The sequence below is a fragment of the Lissotriton helveticus genome, chromosome 2_2 (assembly GCF_964261635.1).
Source record: "Lissotriton helveticus chromosome 2_2, aLisHel1.1, whole genome shotgun sequence".
Taxonomy (NCBI): Eukaryota; Metazoa; Chordata; class Amphibia; order Caudata; family Salamandridae; genus Lissotriton; species Lissotriton helveticus.
The window spans coordinates 116,304,366-116,327,846 of NC_136060.1; the positions used below are offsets into that span (position 1 = coordinate 116,304,366).

At 47.2% G+C, this 23,481-nt stretch overlaps 1 protein-coding gene across 4 annotated transcripts in view; it reads left to right on the top strand.

Moving 5' to 3' along the window:
* Positions 1 to 23,481, top strand: part of CLOCK (clock circadian regulator) — a 1,757,788-nt gene that overhangs the window by 863,654 nt on the left and 870,653 nt on the right. For all 4 annotated transcript variants that reach the window (XM_078678181.1, XM_078678183.1, XM_078678184.1 and 1 more), the window contains one exon: positions 16,095 to 16,208. In XM_078678181.1, the coding sequence (XP_078534307.1) occupies positions 16,095 to 16,208 (114 nt within the window). The remainder of the gene's footprint in view (positions 1 to 16,094; positions 16,209 to 23,481) is intronic.

Sequence of the window (23,481 nt, forward strand, 5' to 3'; positions counted from 1 at the left end):
TAAAAGCACTTGCTGCCTCCTTCCTGGCCGCCAGCTATTTTCGGCAATAATAAAAATGTCATGATAACTCTGATGAATAAACTTCTTCCTAGAGCGAGATCGGAGATTTCTCTAGTGGAAGTTTTGACTCATGGAAAGATAGCGCAGAGGGTTAATGTGCCTGCTGCAAAGAAAATGTACCAGGCCCATCACAAAGTGCACATATTGTAAATAGGTCAGTGGGTTACTGATTTTGTCAGTGAGATCCTTTTGCTACTTGCAGTTTATAAGTTAAAATCTTAACAAAGAACAGTGAGCTATTAACTTTAATCTAAGAGCTGCATACATACTGCAAGGTATAAACTAGAGGGTTATGGTTTTTTCCCTAAGCCTTAGATTATCCTAATGTTGCAAAAAGTGTTATTTTTGATACAAATCAATAATGATTTTTAAAGAGAAACCCCAATCATGGTATTAAGTTTTAAATTCTGAGTTTGTGTTTCTCCAGGCCAATCACTATTAAACTATACTGTCTACTAGTATGGTTATCATGTGACTCCTACACCTTGTAGTCCTTTTTCTTATGTAACATTTCCTATACAGTCATTTACACGCGTAAAATTGATTGTCTCTGTGTATATTGCTGACGACAGAAACTCCATGGCTCGGAAACAGATGGCTTGTGCTTCCACTTTTAAGCATTTTTGGGACATTCTGTGATTAAAATAAATTCACAAAGTGGAATATGTTTCTAATGTCAATAGCTCATATTATCGTTAAATAATCATGTGTATCCTTTGGTTGAATTACATAACATAATAAGCTGTAAGTGGTCAGTGAAATGCCACACAAATACTAAAGATTGGGATGTTTTGCGCATCCTGGCCACACCTCTAACTCCGCCCACTGATCCAATCCTCAGGTTATTCCCGCCCTCTGATTCTCCGCCCACAGTTCCCCTACTTTTTTTCCCCCACTTCGACCACTGGCTAAAGTATATCTACAGGCTTCTCAGGGAAATAGTATAGGGATGCTTGACCTCAGAGCTCACCAATCAATCAGTAGACCCAATATGTCTAGCCTGTTGCTTGTATTTACAAGAAAGTCCTTTAATCAAACAGTTACACTCATTCTTACACATTACAATAATTTAAAAAGTTTGTGTCTCTGAGCACTATGATGGTAGCCCCTGCTTACACCCTGCTTTGCTGCTGTCCCTACTGTCTCCAGGTTCTTTCCCACAGTTCTCTCCCTTTCCTTTCCCACTCCCCTCCTTTAAGAGTAGGCAAGGGTAGGAAGACTATAGCAAAGATGAAGTTCAATCACCTCTAATATTTATGTGCACTCCGTCTCAAACCTCCTAACCCTTCACAAAATATGTTGGTTCTCTCAGGGTTGGTAGGTTTTTGTGGAGTTTCTTTAACTTAAGTGCAAGCAAGGCCACTTGGCTTCTTCTTCATGGTCGCCTGCAGATTGGCATTCTTGAGATGTTGCGTCCTGCCCAGATCGTTAGTAAGTGTAGTCCCTCAAGGTTCTCACAGTCAGTAGTTAAACCATACAGCAACTAGGTGGACCATAGGTGTAGCCCCTGAAAGAGCATTTAACACTTGGGTAGTCGCAGCATTGCACAGGGGACGTGTAACGCTGCAGAGGACGTGTAACACGAGGGGCAGAGCAAGCGAGGCGAGGAAGGAGACGGACAAGACGAGCGGGCTGCCCAACTCCAGCACCCGCCCGCAGACTACAACCGGGACCCGTCGCGCTGCACCCTCCCGCAGTTCACCTAAGTAATTAAGCTTTACAGCGGGGGGTAATCCACGGACGCATTTGGTCGCCGTTAGTTGGTGTCCGCAGAGTGAGGGCCACAGGCGGTCTGCGGAGGTGGCCCGATTAGGATCGCGTGCAGCCTGCGGTCTCGATTGGGGGGGACCCGCTCGTCCAAGCTGGTGCATCTGCACTACGAACAAGTTGGCAAAGAGGAGTGACTCTCCAACTGAGGAGGATCTAGCAGCACCAACCTATGGGGAGTGAGTAAGGAAACTCCAGAGCAGGCCATACCTCCTGCTGCTTGCTCCCTTATGTCGCCTACATCTTAACAAACCTACAATTTAGCAAAGTTACTCCAGGGTAATGTGTGTATTAGTGAGTGAGATGGAGACTAAGGTGGCTGGATTTATGCGCAATAACATTATTTGGCAGGGTATAATTTTTTGCACCGATATCCTCACACATAAATGGGAAATAAGACAGAACTGTATTTACTGGGTCAGAAACAATATGCGAAGTCCCAATTTCGGGGACAAAAATGCAGCTATATACCACCCACTCAGAACAGGTGGTAAATGGTAGCAGGGGTGCTAGTGTGGGGCAGGAGACAGGGGCGGGGAGGACGGCAGAGCTCATTTGAGACTGTTGGATAGCAGGTGGAGGGAGCATTCTTGGCTTCCCCTGTGCCATGGAAAGGGTTAGCTTGGGGGCAAGGTCAGGGTGCACCTGAAGGTGGAGCCTAATGTGATGTTACTGGCTAGACTTTCTGCCCTATAAAATGGAGTCTGGTGCTGCTGTACCTGGAAAATCTGGGCGCTGCAACTTCCAGCTGGTTATAATTGGGCAAGTAGGAATCCCAACAAAAATTGTCACTCCACCCTACTTTTAATTGAGTCCTAAAATTGGAGTTAGGAAAAGAGGGAAGGTGGGGGTGGGAGAACGACTGAAATCGATACACAGAGCTCATCGGAGTCTGAGAATGAGAGAGGAGGGGAATGAGCAGGGAAATAAAAGAGATAGGAGATGTAACAAAATGACAGAGCACAATTGATAGTGATTGAAAATGTGAGTGAGAGAGTGATTGGTTAGACTTACCAAAAGTGAGGGTGACAGCATACATGAGTATGAGTTATTGAGCAAGACAGTAGAGTGAGACTGTGTGGGACATCAAACATGAAAACGTAGGAAAGTGAGTGTGTGGGAGGAAGCAGATTAATGTGAGAAAAGACAGAAAAAGAACTGTATGGTATAACAGTCTCTTGGTTTCTTCCTCTCCCCCTTCCCTTCCTTTTTAGGTCTCGTGGCGTTTACAGCGCAAAGCGCTGTCTCGCCAGAGACCTATTGTCAGCGGCTCAGCTTTCCAGGAGACAAGAGCTGGCCACGCGCATCGTGAAGAATCGGATCGGAGCGGGCCACGCGCACGTGAACACGCGCTCCATTGAGCAGGCCACAAAATTCCCTTCCAATGCGCGCTTACACAGACCGTGAACTTTTAACGTTGTTTTTTCATTTTCAACTTTCAGTTTCCTTAGGTTTCAGTTTTGTTCTTACAAGCTTTCCCACCTTAGGTTTCAGTTTTGTTCTTACAAGCTTTCCCACCGACAGTTGAAACGCGCTACCGTCACAAAAAACAAAGTGCAACTTATTAGATTAGCAAGTGGCATTCCCCTCACAACAATCGCGTGTCAAAGAAGGGGAAAGCAGCAAGTTTGGCAAAATTCTGGAGGTCAATTAAGCTTCCCGTTTCGTAGGGAAACTCTCTTCGCCCGCCCCCCTCGATCCTATTCATTTCATCCAGGACTGAGACAACAGAAGTCTACAGTGATTTGTCGTGCGGGCAGCATTGGGCTTCCCCCTGCTCGCCAGACTCCCCGCCCCCTCCTTGCATGCTCTGATCACAGCTCAGCCACCACTCTCACTTCGCACATGCCACCCTGTGTGTGTTTTCTGGAGGCTATGGTCGCGCGCATGCCGTCCAGAGAAATCGCCGACTGTTGGCACCAGGGTGAGGAGGGGGCAGGCGTAACCCACAGTTCTCACTTGTACTTGGGGACCCCACGCAGCCTAAAAGCGAACAGGAGGGCTTTGTGCATGGGTACCTTGTGCCCGAAGACACAGAACAAGACAGGATGGATCAAAAATGACTCATCGGCATCTGGAGTGCCACCAAGGAACACGAGCAGTATCCTAAAACTAGCACTACGCGCCTACCGACCATTACCATCGCCACCAGGCCAACAAAGAATACGACAAACCTCTCCGTCAACCACTACACAAAGTTATGTCACAGCACAGTACCTGCTCCTACAGCACTTACCACTACCCTGTCAACTCCTGGCGCTGATCACATAGTATTCATCCTAACTATATCGTCACACCACCTCTGACACCAATCATAACCCCAGAAGCACACCTGATCCCCTCCATACTGACTCTCAACAAACTGCCCACGAACCACCTACCCAACCTCAATGTAATAGATAATGAATAGACTGTTGCGATGTATCGCAACGTTAACCCCGTTATATCGCGATCAATTTTGCATTACAAAAAGCTCAGCGGCAGAGACTCACCCTGGGTGCTGGGCGGATCCGGCGCTGCTCTGGCGCCCTGTGGTTGTTGGGCCGGCGGGGAGGGCAGAGGCTGCTGAGGCCCAGCCTGCACGCTAACGTACCGCTCAGGTGGGGGCAGGCAGCGGCGACAGAAGGAGTGTAAACAGGGCAGCAAGCAGGGTCCGTGTGATGTTATATTCTGTTTGCATACTGCGCAGGTATCCAGAAGCGTCCGACTCAACCAAGCTGCATCGCTGCTACGGGGGAGACCACGGTTCCAAAACATGAAGTGGTGAGTGTTGCCAATGTTTCCCCTATTCTGGAACGGCGCAACTCTTACTTCGCGCACGAGCACCACCTCCAGTTTCTAACCGTCACAGGCCGCTCCGCCTTCCCATGGGGTGGGCGTGACCTGAAGGGAGTATTGTTCAATTGTCTATGGCCTTCGCTCGCTGCCAGCTGATGTATTGTTGTCAGTATTTGAAGAAATTGGAATGTCCTTTGCACTATGTGAGTCGCTGGTGCAACTTCAGATTTAAGCTGCACTCGAGCGAATCGGCCTTTGTCTCGAATTGAGGCTTGATTCTGGGCAAATCACTTAATCTCCCCGTGCCTACCAAATAATGAATGTGTACTTGTGTAACGTAACTGGTGCTCATGTAAAGCACTCCAATACCTTGGGTCGAGTTCGCGCTATGTAAATCTGCCCCCCCAAAAAAAGAATACATACAAAACAAGCATTCCCAATGCAATAGGTCTCTGCATTTATGAGAGTTTGTGCTATTGACACAGCACCACCACAGCATCCCTCAGCACCACCACAGCATCACTCAGCGCCACCCCAGCATCACTCAGCACCCCCCCAGCATCACTCAGCACCCCCCGCAGCATCACTCAGCACCCCCCCAGCATCACTCAGCACCCCCCCCAGCATCACTCAGCACCCCCCCCCAGCATCACTCAGCACCACCACAGCATCACTCAGGGCCTCCACAGCATCACTCAGGGCCTCCACAGCATCACTCAGGGCCTCCACAGCATCACTCAGGGCCTCCACAGCATCACTCAGGGCCTCCACAGCATCACTCGGGGCCACCACAGCATCACTCGGGGCCACCACAGCATCACTCAGGGCCACCACAGCATCACTCAGGGCCACCACAACATCACTATGTGCTACCACAGCATCACTTAACGCCACAGCATCACTCGTCGCCACCACATCACTCCGCGCAATCACAGCATCAATCTGTGCAACCATTCAACAACAACTAGTTCAAATATGTTCTCTCAATGTTTCAAGCTTTATTACAAATGTCACAAAAAGATGTTAATATTTCACTTCTGTTCTTGGATTTTCGTCACAATAAAATACACTGAACATAATCTTCACAAAAGTTATTTACAAAAGTTGAAGCTATTGCCATTATAAATTACAATCACTTTTATTTAAGTATTAATTATTTAAAAAAATTAAAAGCCATTGTTATTTGTAATATCAATACATCTAAGTCACGTAAATACAAAACATGTTGCATTACAAATGCTATAGGTGTCACATTTGCGAAAGTTATAACTATTGGCATTGTAAATGACAAAGCTATTAATTTAGCTATTTTCAAAAACAACACATAAATAAAGAAATTGTCATTTACAAGACCAATAGCTCAAACTTTCCTAATACGAGACGTATTGCATTGCAAATGCTTGTCTAGAGAGCAAAGGGGACAGAGGAACATGGAGAAATAAAGAGAGTGAGGGAGAAAGGGAAACGAAGAGATGGAGTCTAGGCATTCTGTAGACTAGTAACTTATAGAGCAATGATTCTGTGAGAAAGTGAGACCTAAGTCAGAGGCTTGCCATCTCTTGTCACAGTAGTGGAAGTGTATGCTTCTCTTGGCACGTTACCTCAGGTGCTTTATTTTTAGAATAACTGGGATGTATGTATTCTGTAGTACAGTACATGATCCAAAGGTTTTTGTGTAGAGTAACTAATGAGTTGGCATTCGTTAAGTAAGTGGTGGGGTGGGCATTCTGTGGCTTATCACTGAATGGGTAGACATCCCGTTATACAGCACCCAATTCTGTGAAATGATAACTCGTGTGAATCTCATGTGTCACAGTAAGTTATGGGCAGGCCGCTGTTGTACATACATATGCTCGTGCTGTGCTGAGTAACTCTTGATAAGGCCTTCTTTGACACAATAACATATTTCCTAAGCCTCTAGAATTATGCTGCAGATGAGAACTCCTTTATACAGTACGTTTAACTAACTTACAAGCAGGGTCGGACTGGGACAAAAGATAGGCCTGGGCATCAAAATAAAAAAGTGACAAAGTCCCAATATCAGGGAAATTAACAGTGAAAACCCCAGCCCACCTGGCCTTAACCCCTTCGCTGCGGCTGCAATTCCGCCGCAGCGCTAGGGGGGAGAAGAGGCCGCGCGGCGCTCCCATGCTCGTGACGGAACCGCTCCGTCACGAGTCACGGGCGCGCTGTGCTTGTGACGGAGCGGTTCCGTCACGGCCCGGCCCGCTCAATGGAACGTCCAGCGCAGGCGCGAAATCAGCGCCGCGCAGGCGAGCCGAGCGGGCCGTGACCGAACTGCTCCGTCACCAGCACAGCGCGACCGAGGCTGGTGACGGAGCGGTTCAGTCACCAGCATGAGAGGGGTTAAAACTGGCCCCCATCTGCTAAAAAAACGTCCCACACCCTGATGTACCAGACCATCTCATCAGGCACTGCCTGATTGCACTACAGGCCAGTCTGACCCAGATTTACAAGGCAAGAAATAGTTCATTATGTACTGAAATGTAGTATATTCTGTGGCAGCATTGTAAAGGAGGGAGGCACGGGGCAGCAAGGAGGCATCAAGGGCAGCAGGAAGGTAGAGGGGTGAAAGATGAACAGGGTACAGGGAAGAAGTATCAAGGGGAGCAGAGAGGCACAGGGGTGAAGGATGCACGAGGTATATGAAGGAGTCAACATGGACAGCAGAGAGGCACATGAGTTCAGAGAGGACACCCGGTCAGGGATGAGCCATCATGGGCAATGGGTATTCACAAGGCACAGAGATACCCTTGACCCTTCCAGGTAGGTCGCTCCCCCTCCGCACAACACAGCCGGAGTGTCCTTGCCCCAGGTGCCACTGCTGAGGAAGTTCGAGGCCCTCCTCCACCCGCAGGCTACCACCTGCGCCTCATCCCTGGTGGCCAGAGGTAGGCCATAGGTTTGCTCATCCTCCATTGTATTGCCTGTATTTTCTTTCATTGCTCCCGTTGTAGTGACTGCTTTTTCATTGTTGTGTCTGTGACTGCTGTTGTCTGTCTCACCCGCTGCCTGTACGTGGTCTGTGCCCGTTCTCTCCCTCTGTTCCTCTCGCTGCCCCCGTGTCTCTCTTCCCGGTTTCCCTTCTGCTCCCCTCGCTGCCCCCGTGTCTCTCTGCCCGATTTTTCCTTCTGCTCCCCTCGCGCCCCTCTGTCTCTCTGCCCGTTTTTGCCTTCTGTTGCTTAACTGCCCCTGCATTTCTGTGACCTTTCTGCCTTCTGTGCCACTCGTTCCCCCCCTGTTTTTTTCTGACTTTTCTGCCCTTTCTTGTGACCTTTGTGCCTCTGTGCCACTCGTTTCCCCCCGTTTTTTTGTGACCTTTCTGCACTTTCTTGGGACCTTTCTGCCTTCTGTGCCACTCGTTTCCCCCCGTTTTTTGTGACCTTTCTGTCCTTTCTTGGAACCTTTGTGCCTCTGTGCCACTCTTTTCCCCCCATTTTTCTGACGTTTCTGCCCTTTCTTGTGACCTTTTGCCTTCTGTGCCGCTCAATTCCCCCGTTTTTTGTGACCTTTCTGCCCTTTCTTTTGACCTTTTACCTTCTGTGCCACATGTTTCCCCCGTTTTTTCTGACCTTTCTGCCCTTTCTTGGGACCTTTCTGCCCTCTGTGCCACTCGTTTCCCCCTGTTTTTTGTGACCTTTCTGCCCTTTCTTGGGACCTTTCTGCCCTCTGTGCCACTCGTTTCCCCCCGTTTTTTTCTGACCTTTCTGCCCTCTCCTCTGACCTTTGTGCCTTTGTGCCACTCGTTTCCCCCCGTTTTTTGTGACCTTTCTGCCCTTTCTTGGGACCTTTCTTGGGACCTTTCTGCCCTCTGTGCAACTCGTTTGCCCCCGTTTTTTTCTGATCTTTCCGCCCTTTCCTGTGACCTTTGTGCCTCTGTGCCACTCATTTCCCCCCGTTTTTAGTGACCTTTCTGCCCTTTCTTGGGACCTCTCTGCCCTCTGTGAAACTCGTTTCCCCCCGTTTTATTTGACCTTTCTGCCCTTTCTTGTGACTGTGCCTCTGTGCCACTCATTTCCCCCTGTTTTTTGTGACCTTTCTGCCTTTTCTTGAGACCTTTCTGCCCTCTGTGCCACTCGTTTCCCCCTGTTTTTTCTGACCTTTCTGCCCTTTCCTCTGACCTTTGTGCCTCTGTGCCACTCGTTTCCCCCTGTTTTGAGTGACCTTTCTACCCTTTTTTTGTGACCTTTGTGCTTCTGTGCCACTCGTTTCCCCCCGTTTTTTCTGACCTTTCTGCCCTTTCTTGGGACCTGTGTGCCTCTGTGCCACTCGTTTCCCCCTTTTTTTGTGACCTCTCTGCCCTTTCTTGTGACCTTTATGCCTCTGTGCCATCTGTTTTCCCGTCAATTGTTGTGCCCTGTTGCCTTCTGTTTCCTTCGTCGTCCCTCGCTGCTGCGGCCTCGCCCCCCTGACTGCCCATTCGCTGCCCCCACCTCCCGCCTCCCAGCTGCTCCTCCCTCCCACCTCCCCATATAGGCCGGCCGCTGCGCGGTGAGGAGCGCGACACTCGACCCTTCCTGCGGAAAATTAAGCACTATCTGTCCGTGCAAGCCCGAAACAAACTGTGGTAGCATTGATAACATCTCGGCTTGATTATTGTAATGCCCTATACGCGGGAGCTAATAAAGGCCTGTTGCAAAGACTTCAATCGGTGCAAAATGCAGCGGCGAAGTTTGTACTGGACCTGCCTAGAAGGTCGTCAGCCACTGTCGCCAGGAAATCCTTGCTCTGGCTCCCAATTGATGCCAGGATTTCATTTAAAGTGCTTTGTTTGGTGTTCGGAGCCCTCAACAGAAAAGAGACTGGAGGGGTAAAAGACCTCCTGATTCCCTATGTTCCCGCCAGGAACCTTCGCTCCTCTTTGAAGGTCCTCCTCACAGCTCCCCGAGTGCAAAGAGCTAAGTGGGGAGGCAGCGCCTTTTCTAATCTGGCTCCAAGATGGTGAAACACTGTCCCCTTAGAAATTAGGATGCTACCCTCAATACAATCTTTCAGAAAGGCCCTGAAGACATGGCTCTTTGTCAAATCTTACCCCTAGCTCTTTGGTTCTGCCTCTTCGTTTTTCATTTTTCTTTTTAGGCGCCTTGACGCCTCCGGGCAAAGTCGCGCGTTTATAAGTTTTATTTATTTCATTAAGGTAGGTCGCTCCCCCTCCGCACAGCACCGCCTGTGTGTCCCTGCCCCAGCAGGCGCTGCTGAGGAAGTTCAAGGCCCTTCTCCGCCCGGAGGCTACCACCTGCGCCTCATCCCTGGTGGCCAGTGGTAGGCCGTAGGTTTGCTCATCCTCCATTGTATTGCCTGTATGTTCTTTCATTGCTCCCGTTGTAGTGACTGCTTTTTCATTGTTGTGTCTGTGACTGCTGTTGTCTGTCTCCCCCGCTGCCTGTACGTTGTCTGTGCCCATTCTCTCCCTCTGTTCCCCTCGCTGCCCCCTTGTCTCTCTGCCCGGTTTCCCTTTTTTTTTTTTTTTTTTATTTATTAAAGTTTTGTATAGCGCTTGCTGGACCCGAGGGTATCAGAGCGCTTCACAGCAAGAGGAAGAGGACTTTGAGTAACTTCTTGAATTTAGGGAAGGATGCGGTCATTCTGATGTGTGGGGGATGGAGTTCCATATCTTGGGAGCATTGCCCGCAAAGGATTTGCTGGATGTTGAGAGTTTCTGGGATTTCAGAGGAATGAGTAGGAGCGTGTTGGAGCTTCTGAGGTTTCTAGACTGACCGGCCCTTTTGAGCTTGTTGGCCAGGTATTCCGGTTTGCCTGTATGCAGGGCTTTATGTGTGAGGCAGGCTGTGCGGAAGCTGGCTCGTTGGTCAATAGGGAGCCACATCAGATCCTTAAGTGCTGGGGTGATGTGTTCATATTTCTTTGTTCCCGTGATCATTCTTGCAGCGGCATTTAGGGTAGAGGTCAGAGGTCGCAGGTGCGATTTGGCTGTTCCAGTCAGAGTCGCAATGCCGTAGTCAATTCTGGAGAGAACCAGAGCCTGCGTGGCCTGTTTCAAGTCTTTTGTGGGGAGAAATGGTTTTAATTTGTAGAGCAATTTCAGGTTTAGGAAGGCACTTTTGGCAGTTTTTGAGACGTGTTCTTTCATATCCAGTTTGGGGTCAAGGGAGATCCCTAGTGATTTTATGGAGTTCGATGGAACAAGAGGAACATTCAGGGCGTTTAAGGCTTTGAGCCATTCAAGAATTTGGGGGTTTTCTTCTTTGTTAGAGATGAGGAGCATTTCAGTTTTTTCTTCATTGAGTTTGAGGTGGTTGGAAGAGAGCCAGAGCTGAACTTCGGTAAGTGTGTGGTTCAGTCTGTGGATGTCCGAGATCGAAGTGGTTTCCAGATAGAGTTGCGTGTCGTCCGCATAAAGGTGGAAGGGGATGTTAGCTTTCCTTAGAATTGAGGTGAGGGGCTCCATGTAGATGTTGAAGAGTTGAGGAGAGAGTACTGACCCTTGAGGGACTCCTCTGCTGATGGGAAGAATGTCTGATTCGCAGCTTTTAATTTTGATTCTTTGTGTGCGGTTGTTGAGAAAGGAGGAGAACCATTTTAGGACAGTCTTTTCGAGGCCTGCTCTCTCCTTTAGGACATTGATTAGTAGGGCATGATCAACTGTGTCAGATGCAGCCGATAGGTCTAAGAGGATGAGAAGGCTGCATTGGTTGGAGTCGAGCGACATGTGTAGATCGTCCAGGACGTTAAGGATTGCGGTTTCAGTACTGCAGACTTTCCTGAACCCTGATTGATATGGGTCGAGAAGCTTCGTGTTCTCTAAGTGCTGGGATAGTTGCGACAGCACACATCTTTCCAAGATTTTGGATAAGAGTGGAAGGTTCGAGACTGGTCTGAAGTTGTTCATATCCTGTAGGTCAAGGCCCGTTTTTTTTAGTAGAGGCGTGACTTGACCTATTTTAAGGCAGTCCGGGATGGAGCCCTCGCTCAGAGAGCTGTTGATGATCTTGGCCGAGATAGGGGCTAGAGTGAGCCCCTCGCTGCCCCCTGTCTCTGTCCGATTTTTCCTTCTGCTCCCCTCGCGGCCCCCGTGTCTCTCTGCCCGTTTTTGCCTTCTGTTGCTTAGCTGCTCCTGCATTTCTGTGACCTATCTGCCTTCTGTGCCACTCGTTTCCCTCCGTTTTTTGTGACCTTTCTGCCCTTTTCTTGTGACCTTTTGCCTTCTGTGCCACTCGTTTCCCCCGTTTTTCTGTGACCTTTTGCCCTTTTGTGACCTTTCTGCCCTCTGTGCCACTCGTTTCCCCTCAATTGTTTTGCCCTTTTGCCATCTGTTTCCTTCGTCGCCCCTCACCGCCCCTGCCGATGCGTCCCCTGTGGCTCCGCCTCCTGACTGCCCATTTGCTGGTCCCGCCTCCCAGCTGCTCCTTACTCCCATCACTCCATACATGCCGACCACTGCGCGGTTGCGCCGCTGGCACGCGGCAAGCCCGTCTGCGCCCGTCCGCGCTTGGACCGCGTGCAGCGCCAGAACCCCTGGCCCCCCGCATCCGCCATGATGACCACCGCCAATACGACGCCAGCAGTCTGCACGCTCTCAACTCCGGACGGACCCACAACTGCTTCAAAGCTGCCCCAAAATGCACACACGGTCCCTTCACCTGCCGGAACTGCAGCTACACCAGCCACAGAGCCGACGAACCACCCGCCAAGAAAGACCTCAACCACCTCCGATGCATACTACTGAACTCCCACTCCGCACACAAACACGCCGTCGAGCTCTGGGACCTGCTCAACACAACCTCCCCGGACGTCGCCTTTCTGACAGAGACCTGGTTGAACAACTCCTCCACACCGACATCGCCATAGCCATCCAAGACGGAGAAAGATGAAAGATATTGCTTTTGTCACTAGTTCAGTCAACGGGTCTCCCCAGGTCTGTAATTTTGCTGGCGGTACAGAGTTTAATTCAACATCTGCGAACACCCGTCAGCGGTAATCTCCAATACCCTCCAATACCCCCCCCCACGCCACCCCAGGACCTGGGCTGCGTGTGCAGGCGGTGGAGAAGGGCCTCACCCCTGTGCACAGACTGCCCACCAATGATAGGGCGCAGGGGGCATGCACATAGGTTGCACTGGGGCTTGCTCAGGGGCTGCACACACTGCACCCTGCACACATAGTATACAAAGGGAACACGATCTTCTTGTATCCTAAACTGTGAGCACGCCTGTGTACCCCTCTCTGTGTGTACCCCAATGTCCCCATGTGTAGTCTATGCCCAGTGTACCCCTATATGGACCTCCCTGTGTGTACCCCACGTCTTTGTGTGCCTCCCCTGCATTGTCTCGGCACATTGTGAATACATAATGGATTACGACCTTCAGTTATCCTTCTGACATGTGTACATGCCCGTGTACTTATCACCGCGTGTTCTTCCCGGCTATCTCCATGTCTGTCAACTGTATGTGTCTCGCCTAACAATGCGTGACTCCCATCTATGCGTATGGCCACAGTGTACCAGCATTTGTAACCCATTGAGTTTTTACCCAAGATAGCATGTACACACTCCTTGCGTGTACCTCAAATATATGTATTTTTTGCTTATCCTTCCTTTTTGCACATCTTTTCTAGCTCAGTGTGAGTGTGCCACATTTTGTATATTCTCACCCCGGCTGCCGCTCCCCGAGACTGGGGGCAACGTTTAATAGTAGTCACATGTTGTATAGTGGGGGAGGTGCTTGGTTCTTGTTTACAGAAGCTGTCTATGATGGAAATGTGGAGACGTGGCCCACTCTGGCTTGCACACGCTTTTGAACATTAACAGCCCAGTACAAAGTTCAGGGTACTCCTCTCTGGTAAACCTAGCTGAGCAACCATGGCCACAAGCAGGCGGCTAAATATACAGTGCTGTCCACAATGCTAGATACAGTCTGGCGATGACAACACTGCTAGGTACACACTGCTCACACGCTTTTCTGGGTGCACTTTGGATATAAACCATTCTGGGTGCACGTTGCACGCTGCGGGTACAAATAGCTGGGCAAACACCACCAGCAGTGCTCGCTCTGCTTAGATGTGAATAATTTGATTTCTTTCTTATGAAGCGCTAAGTTCATACTAAGGGACATCTTAGTGCTGATTTAGACAGTTAAACGAAACCAGGAAATAGAGATTAGTAAAATATAATGCGTTTAAGTAAAAAGTCCAGAGAGAATACTTATGCTCTCACTGCTACCTTAAGGAAAAAGTCCAGAGAGAATACTTATGCTCTCACTGCTACCTTAAGGAAAAAAATATTTGCAATGCCATAGGTCTCGCATTTAAATGAGAGACCTATTGCATTACAAACAAGCGGCTGCCACAGTCTCAATGAAGAAAAAGTACACGTACTGTGTAATAACCAAGTAAAGGGGTCAGTAGCCGGGCGGATACAAATGACGACATGGCCGTACTAAGGAGGGACTAACAAGCCTATTAAGGAATCAAACGCCACTATTTACGAAGGACAAACACTCAGGCCAATGAAAAATATGGGCGGGGCTTCTGTCCTGTACTGAACTACAACAGATCATCCCCAGAGCAGCGCTTGTGCGCTGACTCAGGCTCGACTTAAAATGGGGAATCAAACGCACAAGCTCACCTTTGCATAATGGCAGTATTTCATCCACCATTAAGCAAGCTATACTTTTAAATCATGGCTATGTGAAGCAGAGGTGCTACTAAGACAGGAGGGCACTTGGATTATAGCAGCGCAAATGCAGTTTGTCTCACAAAATTTCCATTCCAACTTAATAGCACCTTAGAATTGATGATGGAGATCAACAGTTAACTTTACCAACTTGCTTAGGAACATTGTTTTAGAACAATTTGCAGAAGAAAAGGAGCCTTTTCGAGAAATTTGATGTGCCGAAAGTTTTTTATGGTCTTTTTCATATATCCTCCTTAAAAGGTGGGCCTTGGTGTTTTAAATTTCTTGGGAAAGAATGTTTGCCGTTGCAAATGCTTAATAAATAATTGAATTCAATAAATGAATTTGCTCCGTTCAGTGAATTGATATGCTAAACAACCTAAGGAATAGCTGGGTACTGCTCTATCTTGTTCTTAGCTTCACGAGCAATTCACTGCTTTGAAAAGATATTTTTACAATTTCCACTTAAGGGTTCGGAAGATGTTTTTGTAAGGGTGCATAACTTTAATTAAAAAAATGCAGTTTTTACTTTTAACATGCAACTTTTTCCCGAGTTGCCTAATCACAAACCAGTTGTTCCGTGTTTTATTTTTTGGAAACAATTTGGTTGCTTTGATGATCATCAATCTTGTGAAGTGCCTTCACATTTTCATCCTATTTTAAAAATACGAGGAAGAGGGAAGTGCAGTTTCCAGCTCCATCACAGCCGAGCGGTTGGAGAATAACAGGTGATATTTTCTTTTGCGTTGCAACAAAAAAATGACATGCTAAACCTGTGTACCCTATTTGTATTGTAATCATATTGCGATCAACCAGCCTGGAATTGCATTCTGCCAACTTTGCAGAAATAGTGGGTATAGGATAAGCTTCTTAATGCTATGTGATTGTGTATAGCACAAGTGTCATTACTAGTAGACACAACAATTAGTAATACTTGTTATTAGCAGGTCCAGTGATATTATTATGAGTATTAGTTCAGTAGTTTGAATACTGCCAGCTTGACATGATACTAATATTGATATCGTCGGCAATAACAATACTTGTAGTGTCAGGTAGCTCGTGTATTAGTGTTTGGAATGCCAGTATTAATTAACATATCAGTTGCCGTACCTGTATTAGTTGTTTTATCATTATTAGTTTGGCTGCTAATAGAACTAATACCATTATTACCTACTGTATGCACAGTCATACTACTATCTAATAGAATAGGCACGGTCGTTTTTAGTTACACTAGTAGCGTCGTCTTCATTATCCGTATTTGTTTATGGACTATTGACTATTACGACAGCCCAACAGCTAGGGTTAAGAATAGGTTTTAGGGGCGGGGTGAACAGTCAGCCATTCTTGCGCCTTGTGGCTGGTGTTTCTCTTGATGTAAATCTGACTCTGCTGCGACCAATGAACTGCATACTTTATCAACTGTCTTGTTTTTGTTTTAAAAATGCCAATAAAGTTTATTATAAAAAAAAAGAGAATAGGTTTTATGTTACACAACCAGTGTTAATTATCATATAAATAAATGTCAGTATTGCTATTGGCTTTTAGATCATGTCCAGATTGTAATAAGCCAAAAAGATTGTAAACATTTTTTGGGGGGAGGGATGTTGGGGATAAAAAGTGTATGTCCCCTCTAAAACAGCTGCCGTTTTGTAAGCCACAGTAGTGTGAAATCACATAAGCAGTGGTAATTATCCCTGCTTGTATATACATAATTAATCTCACTGATGTTGACATGTCAGTGTTTGTTTGTAAACCCGCGGATCCCGAATTCAGAATTTAGAAATAATTTAAATATTTGCATTTATTTGTTTTCCGTTTCCCTTTCTTCGAACTGCAGCTAAAAATCAACTGGAGTTTGGTTGTCATATGCTTCGCGGAACGATAGATCCCAAAGAACCAACTACCTATGAATTTGTCAACTTTATTGGAAATTTCAAGTCCCTGAACAATGGTGAGTGAATCAGATCTATATACAGTTCTGTAACGTTCTCCAGCATCAAGTTGTAGACAATCATAACCGTACCACGTGACATCAATGCAAGAATTCAGAACCGTTTAAAAAATATTTCAGTGTCTGCGAAGTTGGATTAAGCTATTTGCTTGTGGCACGTATTAGTTCATACCGTAAACCCATCATCCATTTCAGATCAATATATTTATTGTTTCTTTCTGTGCAGGTGTTTTCTTTTTGACCATAATAAAATTTTGCTTTGCATTAAATAGTAGTGCTACCATGACTACGGCCATTTTACTGTCATACTTTTTCTGAATATTCTAGAGAATTTTGCATTGGATTTATGAAAAGCTACCTTGAGTGTAACCATAAAGACGGGTATTAGCTTTTTCATGATTATTTCAGTCTCTGTCTTCCCTCAGTCAGTCGATGGCCCTACCTAGTATGACTAGTCTTCTGACTCTATAGGCTGGGCAGCCAGGTGACCCGTTTTTCGGGTTTGGCTCCTAAAATACTAGGGTTTGAACCTTGGAGGGACTCTCGCATACCGATATCTGTGACAGATCTCCACCAGGTATGCGTCTGATGCTTGGGATCTGAACACAACTCCAGGGTGCCCAAATGATCTCAAAGGCCATATGGGACTGCAAAGCAAAGTTCTATATTGCAAAACACCAGTCTAAATCGAAAGGAAGGTCCCACTCCTGTTGTTCCCACGGCAGATCGTTGTCGCAGTTGAAGTCAAAGAAGAAACTACAAGTGTTTGCCATCAGCTCCGTTTGTGCTTTCGAACCAGCCCCCTGTTTCCGCACTGTCTTTGGTGCCGTCTTTGGTCCTGACACCACACTTTGCACCGTGTCCTTTTATTTATTTATTTATTTATTCAGTTAATGTATTTTTATATAGTGCAGACTTTACCCGAAGGTGTCAGACCGCGGTACAATAGAACCAGTTACGTTACGTGAAAGAAATGTTACAAAATAGAATGTTAAAAAAATAAACAGGAGACTAGAAGAGGTGGGGTAAAACCATAGAAGGCAAGAACACAATATCAAACACACCAAGCAAGGCTGAGGAATGTACAAGAAAAAATATTACAATTTACAATGATGAACAAACTTCCTAGAGGGGTCTGAGAATGAAGGTATTAGTTCTGAAAGTGTCTTTGGAAGAGAAGAGATTTGAGGTCAGCTTTGAAGATCCGGGTAGAAGTGATGGCATGGAGCAATGGAGGAAACGAATTCCAGATTCTCACCGCATCCGCATTACCTGAGAATGATTGAGCCATCGATCTTTCCCTTTTGAAGGAGGGTGGCTCAAGCAGAAACTTTTCCGCATTCTGAGAAGATCTCGAGCCTCCAGACATTTTCAGTTTATTCACCAAGTAACAAGGGAATACGTGTGCAAGGCTTTGTGGGTGATGTATGCAGTTTTGTAAATAGATCTTGCCTCGATGGGAAGCCATCAAAGAGAAGACAGGATAGGGGTGATGTGGTCACTTTGTTAGGACCCTGAAATAAAGTGAGCTGCTGAATGGAGGGCGGGCTTGAGAGTGGAGAGGTGGTATTTGGGTAGGCCAGTCAGAAGGGATTTGCAATAATCCAGTCTAGAGAGAACCAGCGATTGGACCAAGGTTTTTAGGTCTTTCTCCGGGAAGAACCGACTAATCCCCCACAAAAGGTGCAGCTGGTAACGTGCGGTCTTAGCAATGGAGTTGATGTGGGAGATTAGGTTGAGTCTTTAGTCAGGTATGACACCTAGGGATTTAGCACTGTCGACAATGATGGGTTTATTGTTGAGTAAATTCAGCTGATCCATCCAGGATTGAACAGGAGGAAGGGAGAGGGAGGTACATAGGAGGAGGAATTCCGTTTTGGAGGGACTGAGAATGAGTTGGAGAACTAACATCCAGTTGTGTATAGAGTTGAGAGTAGAGTTGAGTAGTGAGAGATTGTGTGCGGAAGACAACTTGAGGTAGATTTGAGTGTCATCCGCATAGAGATGTTAGTGGGTCCCAGATTTACTTAGGAGGTTCCCTAATGGTTCCCAATAGAGATTAAACAAAGTGGGTGCAAGGATAGAACCTTGAGGAATGCCTTGACCTACCACCAATGGAGGCAAAAAACTGTTCACTATCTTGATCATTTGGGATATGTCCAAGAGGAATGAGGCAAACCATTTAAGCACTGTGCCTTCCAAGCCCATTTTCTGTTGAAGAGTGTTAAGGAGGGTGTTGTGATTAACAGTGTCAAAGGCTGCAGAGAGGTTAAGAAGAATCAGAAGGCACGATTACCCAGAAAAGAGTATATGCAGCGCATCATCAATCACTTGCAGCAGGGCTGTTTCAGTGCTGCAATTTTGAATAAAGCCAGACTGGAACACGTCACGGAGATTATTGTCCATAATATGTAGGGAAAGTTGTTTCGCAACACATTTTTCTGTGATTTTCTAAAGAAAAGGGAGGTAGGTGATGGGGCGGAAGTTGTTGAGGTCGTTCGCATCTGCTGGCGTTTTTTTTTAAGAAGAGGGGTAACCTGTCCTGTTTTGAGGGCAGCAGATAGGGAGCCTTGACTGAGGAAGAGATTAACTAGCCTGGTCCAAGAAGAGAGAGTGTGGGTGTAGAAATCAATGGCGATGACACTAGGGATGGGGTCAGAAGAATGGTTGGAGGGTTTGGTTTCGAGGATGCATTTGAGGAGGTCATCTTTTGACATGGCGGCCAAGTTCTGCCTAGTGACTAAGGATTTTCGCTCCTCAATGGAGTGGGGTGGGTGACCTGATCCACCAGTGATTTGACCTTATCATCAAAGAATATAGCGATTTCTGCTGCTTTCTTTGAAGAATCCTCAGGCTTAATGGTTTGGGGGGAGTAGTTTTTGATGAGGTCAAAGCTTTTTTGGGTCTGTTTTTGGCTGAGTCGAGGAGTGAAATGAGATGCTTTTTCATGGAAGATGTGCTTGTGGTATTTGGATCTTGCTGAACGTAAAGGAGAGATATTGGAGATGGATGAAGATTGTCTCTAATGTTTCTCCAAGATTCTAAGGTTCTTCCTTTCATCACAGAGAGCTTTATTGAACCAAGGTGCTGAGGGCGTGGGTCTTTTCCTTTTGCTTTGGAGTGGAGCGACCTTATTGAATTCGACTGCTTGGACTGAAAGGCAATGGGAGGTGAGATCGTTGACGTCCACGTTAGGGTCTAGTCTAGAAAGTGAACGCATAGCAGAATCACACAGAGTGTCAAGATCAATGTTTTTAGTGTTGCAGAACCAGGTAGAAGCCCTTTTAGGTTGGCCAAGAGTTATAACATGCGATAGGTGAAAACGGAAGGGAATGAAGAAGTGGTCTGACCAGTCTACATGGACGGGGGTAGCAATAGTAAGCAGGTCTGCTTTAGATATAACAAGGTCCAGAATTGAGCCCTTAGAGTGTGTAATTTCCGAGCAATGTTGGAAAAGATCGTTGGCTGAGAGAAAGGTGGCAAGCTTGTTGGCAGCTGAGTCTTCCAAAGAGCCCCAGTGGAGATTGAAGTCACCCAGGAAGATCTGTCTGTCACTTTGAGAATATTGGTCACTGATGAAGTCAGTGAGTTCCTCCAAAAAGGAAGAGCAGTTACGGGGTGGGTGGTAGATGGCATGGAACCTGAAGGGTGAGCCGTGATGAACTTGAAGCTCTAGGGATAGGCATTCGAATGTACGGAAGAAGGTGGTAGGAAAGGCTTTAATTTGAAGGGAGTTTCAGCGACACCTCCCCAGTTTTGTCTGGTCTGTCATTTGAGACTAGAGTAGTCGGTAGGTATCAGAGGAGCAAACAAAGTATGAGAGGAGTCGTTAAACCAGGTCTCAGTGAGGAAGAGCATTTCAAGGTTGTGATGGGTGATAGTGTCCGAAATTTCCAGTTTGTGTTTTATTGCAGATCTGCAGTTGTGGAGCAAACAGTGCAGCTCTGACGCAACTGTTTTGGTGATAGGGGTGTTTGGGCTGTTAAGGGAGATAGGGATAAGATTCTTGTATGAGGGTGCCGGGGAAGAAGTGTGGCTTAATGGTTAGAGCGGCAGACCCTGATGCAGAGGTCTAGCCCGGAACCAGGGTTCAATTCCCGCCTCGGCCGGTCTTGGGCTCAACTTCCTTGGGCCTGATAATTCTCACCTCTGTGCCTATTCTAATCATGGGTCCCACTCTGCAACTCTGGGCAATAGCTTGCTTAATCTCCACAATGGCCCCAACAACGCTAGGATGCCTGGCTTCACCTTGGGGGTGCCCAGGAGTGGGCACTTCACAGGGAAAGGCCAGGAAGGGTTCCCCAGCGGTATTCGTACAAGCGCTGAGATGCCTCATGGGTGATTTGTGCGCTATACAAGTACCACTACATTTACATTTACAAGGCTGGTTAGTTCTGACAGAAGAGATGGTCTGAATAGTTAATTGAGTCGAATTATTACAAGAGGAAAGTGGAGGGGGAGTCACGTTGGTAGTCTTGTAGCTAGCCAGTAAGTTGGCGATGTCTGCGGCGGACACACTATGGTAGGCTTTATTGGGGCAGCGGAGCAAGGAACTCCACGGGAGGTTGTTAGGGAAGGGGGATATCTTGGCACTTAGAAGTGAGATGGCCGCTTCAAGCTGGGAAATGGAAGAGATGAGAGAATCAAGTTTATTTTCCAGGGAGAGGAGGGCTGAGCACCGAGTGTTTGGTGACTCGATGGTTATGGGAGGGAGTGCAGTAGGTGAGGGAGGACAGGGAGAGGTGGGCTAACGGGGGGTATTGGGGTGCAAGGGTAGAAGGTGGAGAAAGATGGTGGTAGAAAGGAGTGGATGGTGTTACAGTGATATTTTTACTGGTGTTGAGCAGAAGGGAAGAGTAGAGATCATAAGTAGGAGGAGACAGTTGAGGAGTAGAGCGGGAGGGCGAGGGGTGGGGGGGAAGGAGGAGGGTCAAATGAAGGCCAGAGGTACTGGAAGATGAGAGGAGAAGGGGATGTACAGGGATGGGAAGAAGGGGGGTCAAATAAAGGCCAGATGTACGGGGAGATAAGAGAAGGGACTCTAAAGGGAGGGGTCAAAGAAAGGCCAGAGGTATGGGGAGAAGAGAGGTGAAGATGCTGGACAGGTACCGTAGGCTATGAAAGGTGAATGTAGGGGGACAGGCACCAGGCAGAGTGGGTGGAGGATTGGGCTAGATGGTAATTGAGGGAGGAGTATGGGACTGTAAGGTCAGAGGGAGGGAAGAGGACGGAATTACCAAGACGGGAGACAGGGTTGTGAAGCATAGGCAGAGGAATGGGAGAATGAAGAGAGATGGGAGCTGTAAGAGAAGAATTTGTGGTCTCACCCCTGAGGCGGAAGCCGGGGGCTCATTATCGTCATTTTTAAAAGTGTGCATTAATTCTTTTGTTGTGGCATTTCGTTTAAAACTTTTGACCATTTTTTAAATATTGTGAGCCTTACTTGTAGAAATCGCCGCTTCCCCACGCTGTCCTCAGAAAAGCAGACTACGTGCTGACGCCGGGGATTACAGGGTGAGCAGCCGCCATATTGGGGGAAGGAAGGGTGGCGTTCCAGTAGCTGGCCGCCTCCCGCCCTCCCAGGCTATATAAACATCGCTATAGCGCGAGCGCGCTGACTTGACTTGTGGTCTCACCCCTGAGGCGGAAGCCGGGGGCTCATTATCGTCATTTTTAAAAGTGTGCATTAATTCTTTTGTTGTGGCATTTCGTTTAAAACTTTTGACCATTTTTTAAATATTGCGAGCCTTACTTGTAGAAATCGCCGCTTCCCCACGCTGTCCTCAGCGCAACAGACTACGTGCTGACGCCGGGGATTACAGGGTGAGCAGCCGCCATATTGGGGGAAGGAAGGGTGGCGTTCCAGTAGCTGGCCGCCTCCCACCCTCCTCAGCACTGGATAAAAGGGGAATATCATCTCGTCCGCGCAGTGGGCGGGCGCAACCGGCGCGCCAAGGGCAAGCCCGTCTGCGCCCGTCCGCGCCGGACCCGCGCCTAGCGCCATAACCCCTGCTTCAGTTGCAATAGAGTGGATTAGATATACATCGGCTGAGATTATGCAGCTGAAACCACCACATAGGGCAGCCTGTTCACAATATAACCCCGAAACTATTCCCGGGGTAACCATTGCATGTTGTCCTAACTGCAAGTCTCCTATACCGTTCATTAATACTAAGGCCACCCTCTCAGATGCTCACATCGTCAAACCTGAGAATATCATAATATCACTCATCAACGCTCACTCTCTGGCCAGGCATAGGCAGGAGATTGGTGATTTTATTCTGGATAGAAAAATAGATTTACTTTTCATCACAGAGACGTGGATGGATGAAGCGTCCGATCCTGATTTACTGGTAGCGGTGCCGCATGGTTTTACTGTATACCGGTTAGATAGACAGAGGAAAAAAGGAGGGGGCCTGGCAATCATTACCCGGAATATTTTTCCGGTTAGAATACTTCCTTTATTCTCATTAACATGTGAAGCCTTACATTTTGCTATTAAGCTTACTCCCTCATATAACCTCAAAGGAGTACTTATTTATAGACCCCCGGGTGCACGATCTGAATTTTTGTCCTCCTTTGTGTCGCTTATGGAACCACTGGCAATTGATGATATCTTCATGGTCTTGGGAGATTTAAACTTCCACTTGGAAAAAAGGGAAGATTCTGAAACCTTATCCCTGATGGCCGATTTTGAAATGTTGGGATTAACTCAGTTCGTAAATACGCCCACACATGAGGCCGGTCATACATTAGATGGCATTTTTTCCAATATAAAAGAGTTAATAATAAGCGACATACTGCCTCTCACCTGGCCCGATCATCATGCCATCTTGTGTCATATCCCTACTACCCAGGCTCCTATTCCTAAACAGGTCCCTTTAAGTCAAGAACCTTTTAGAGTCTGGAAGGACATTGATAATGTGACCCTTAGAGCGTCGCTAATTAAATCCCGTCCCATTATTTCGACAGACCCTAATATAGCGGTGGAACAGTATTCTGCCTGGTTGGGCAGTGCGGTGGAGGCACTTGTGCCGCTTAAATCTATCTCTTAAAAACAGGAAAGTGCCTTCTGCACCATGGTTCTCAGAAACTTTAAGAAAGCAAAAACAAGTCTGTAGGAACCATGAAAGAAACTGGCGAAAGGCTTATGATAGTAAATGTAAATCTGTATATAAAGAAACACTGGCTGTCTACAAAAAAATGATCCATGAGGCAAAAAAGAAATATTTTGGGGAACAAATTGATAATGCTAAAAATTCAAGTAGACAAT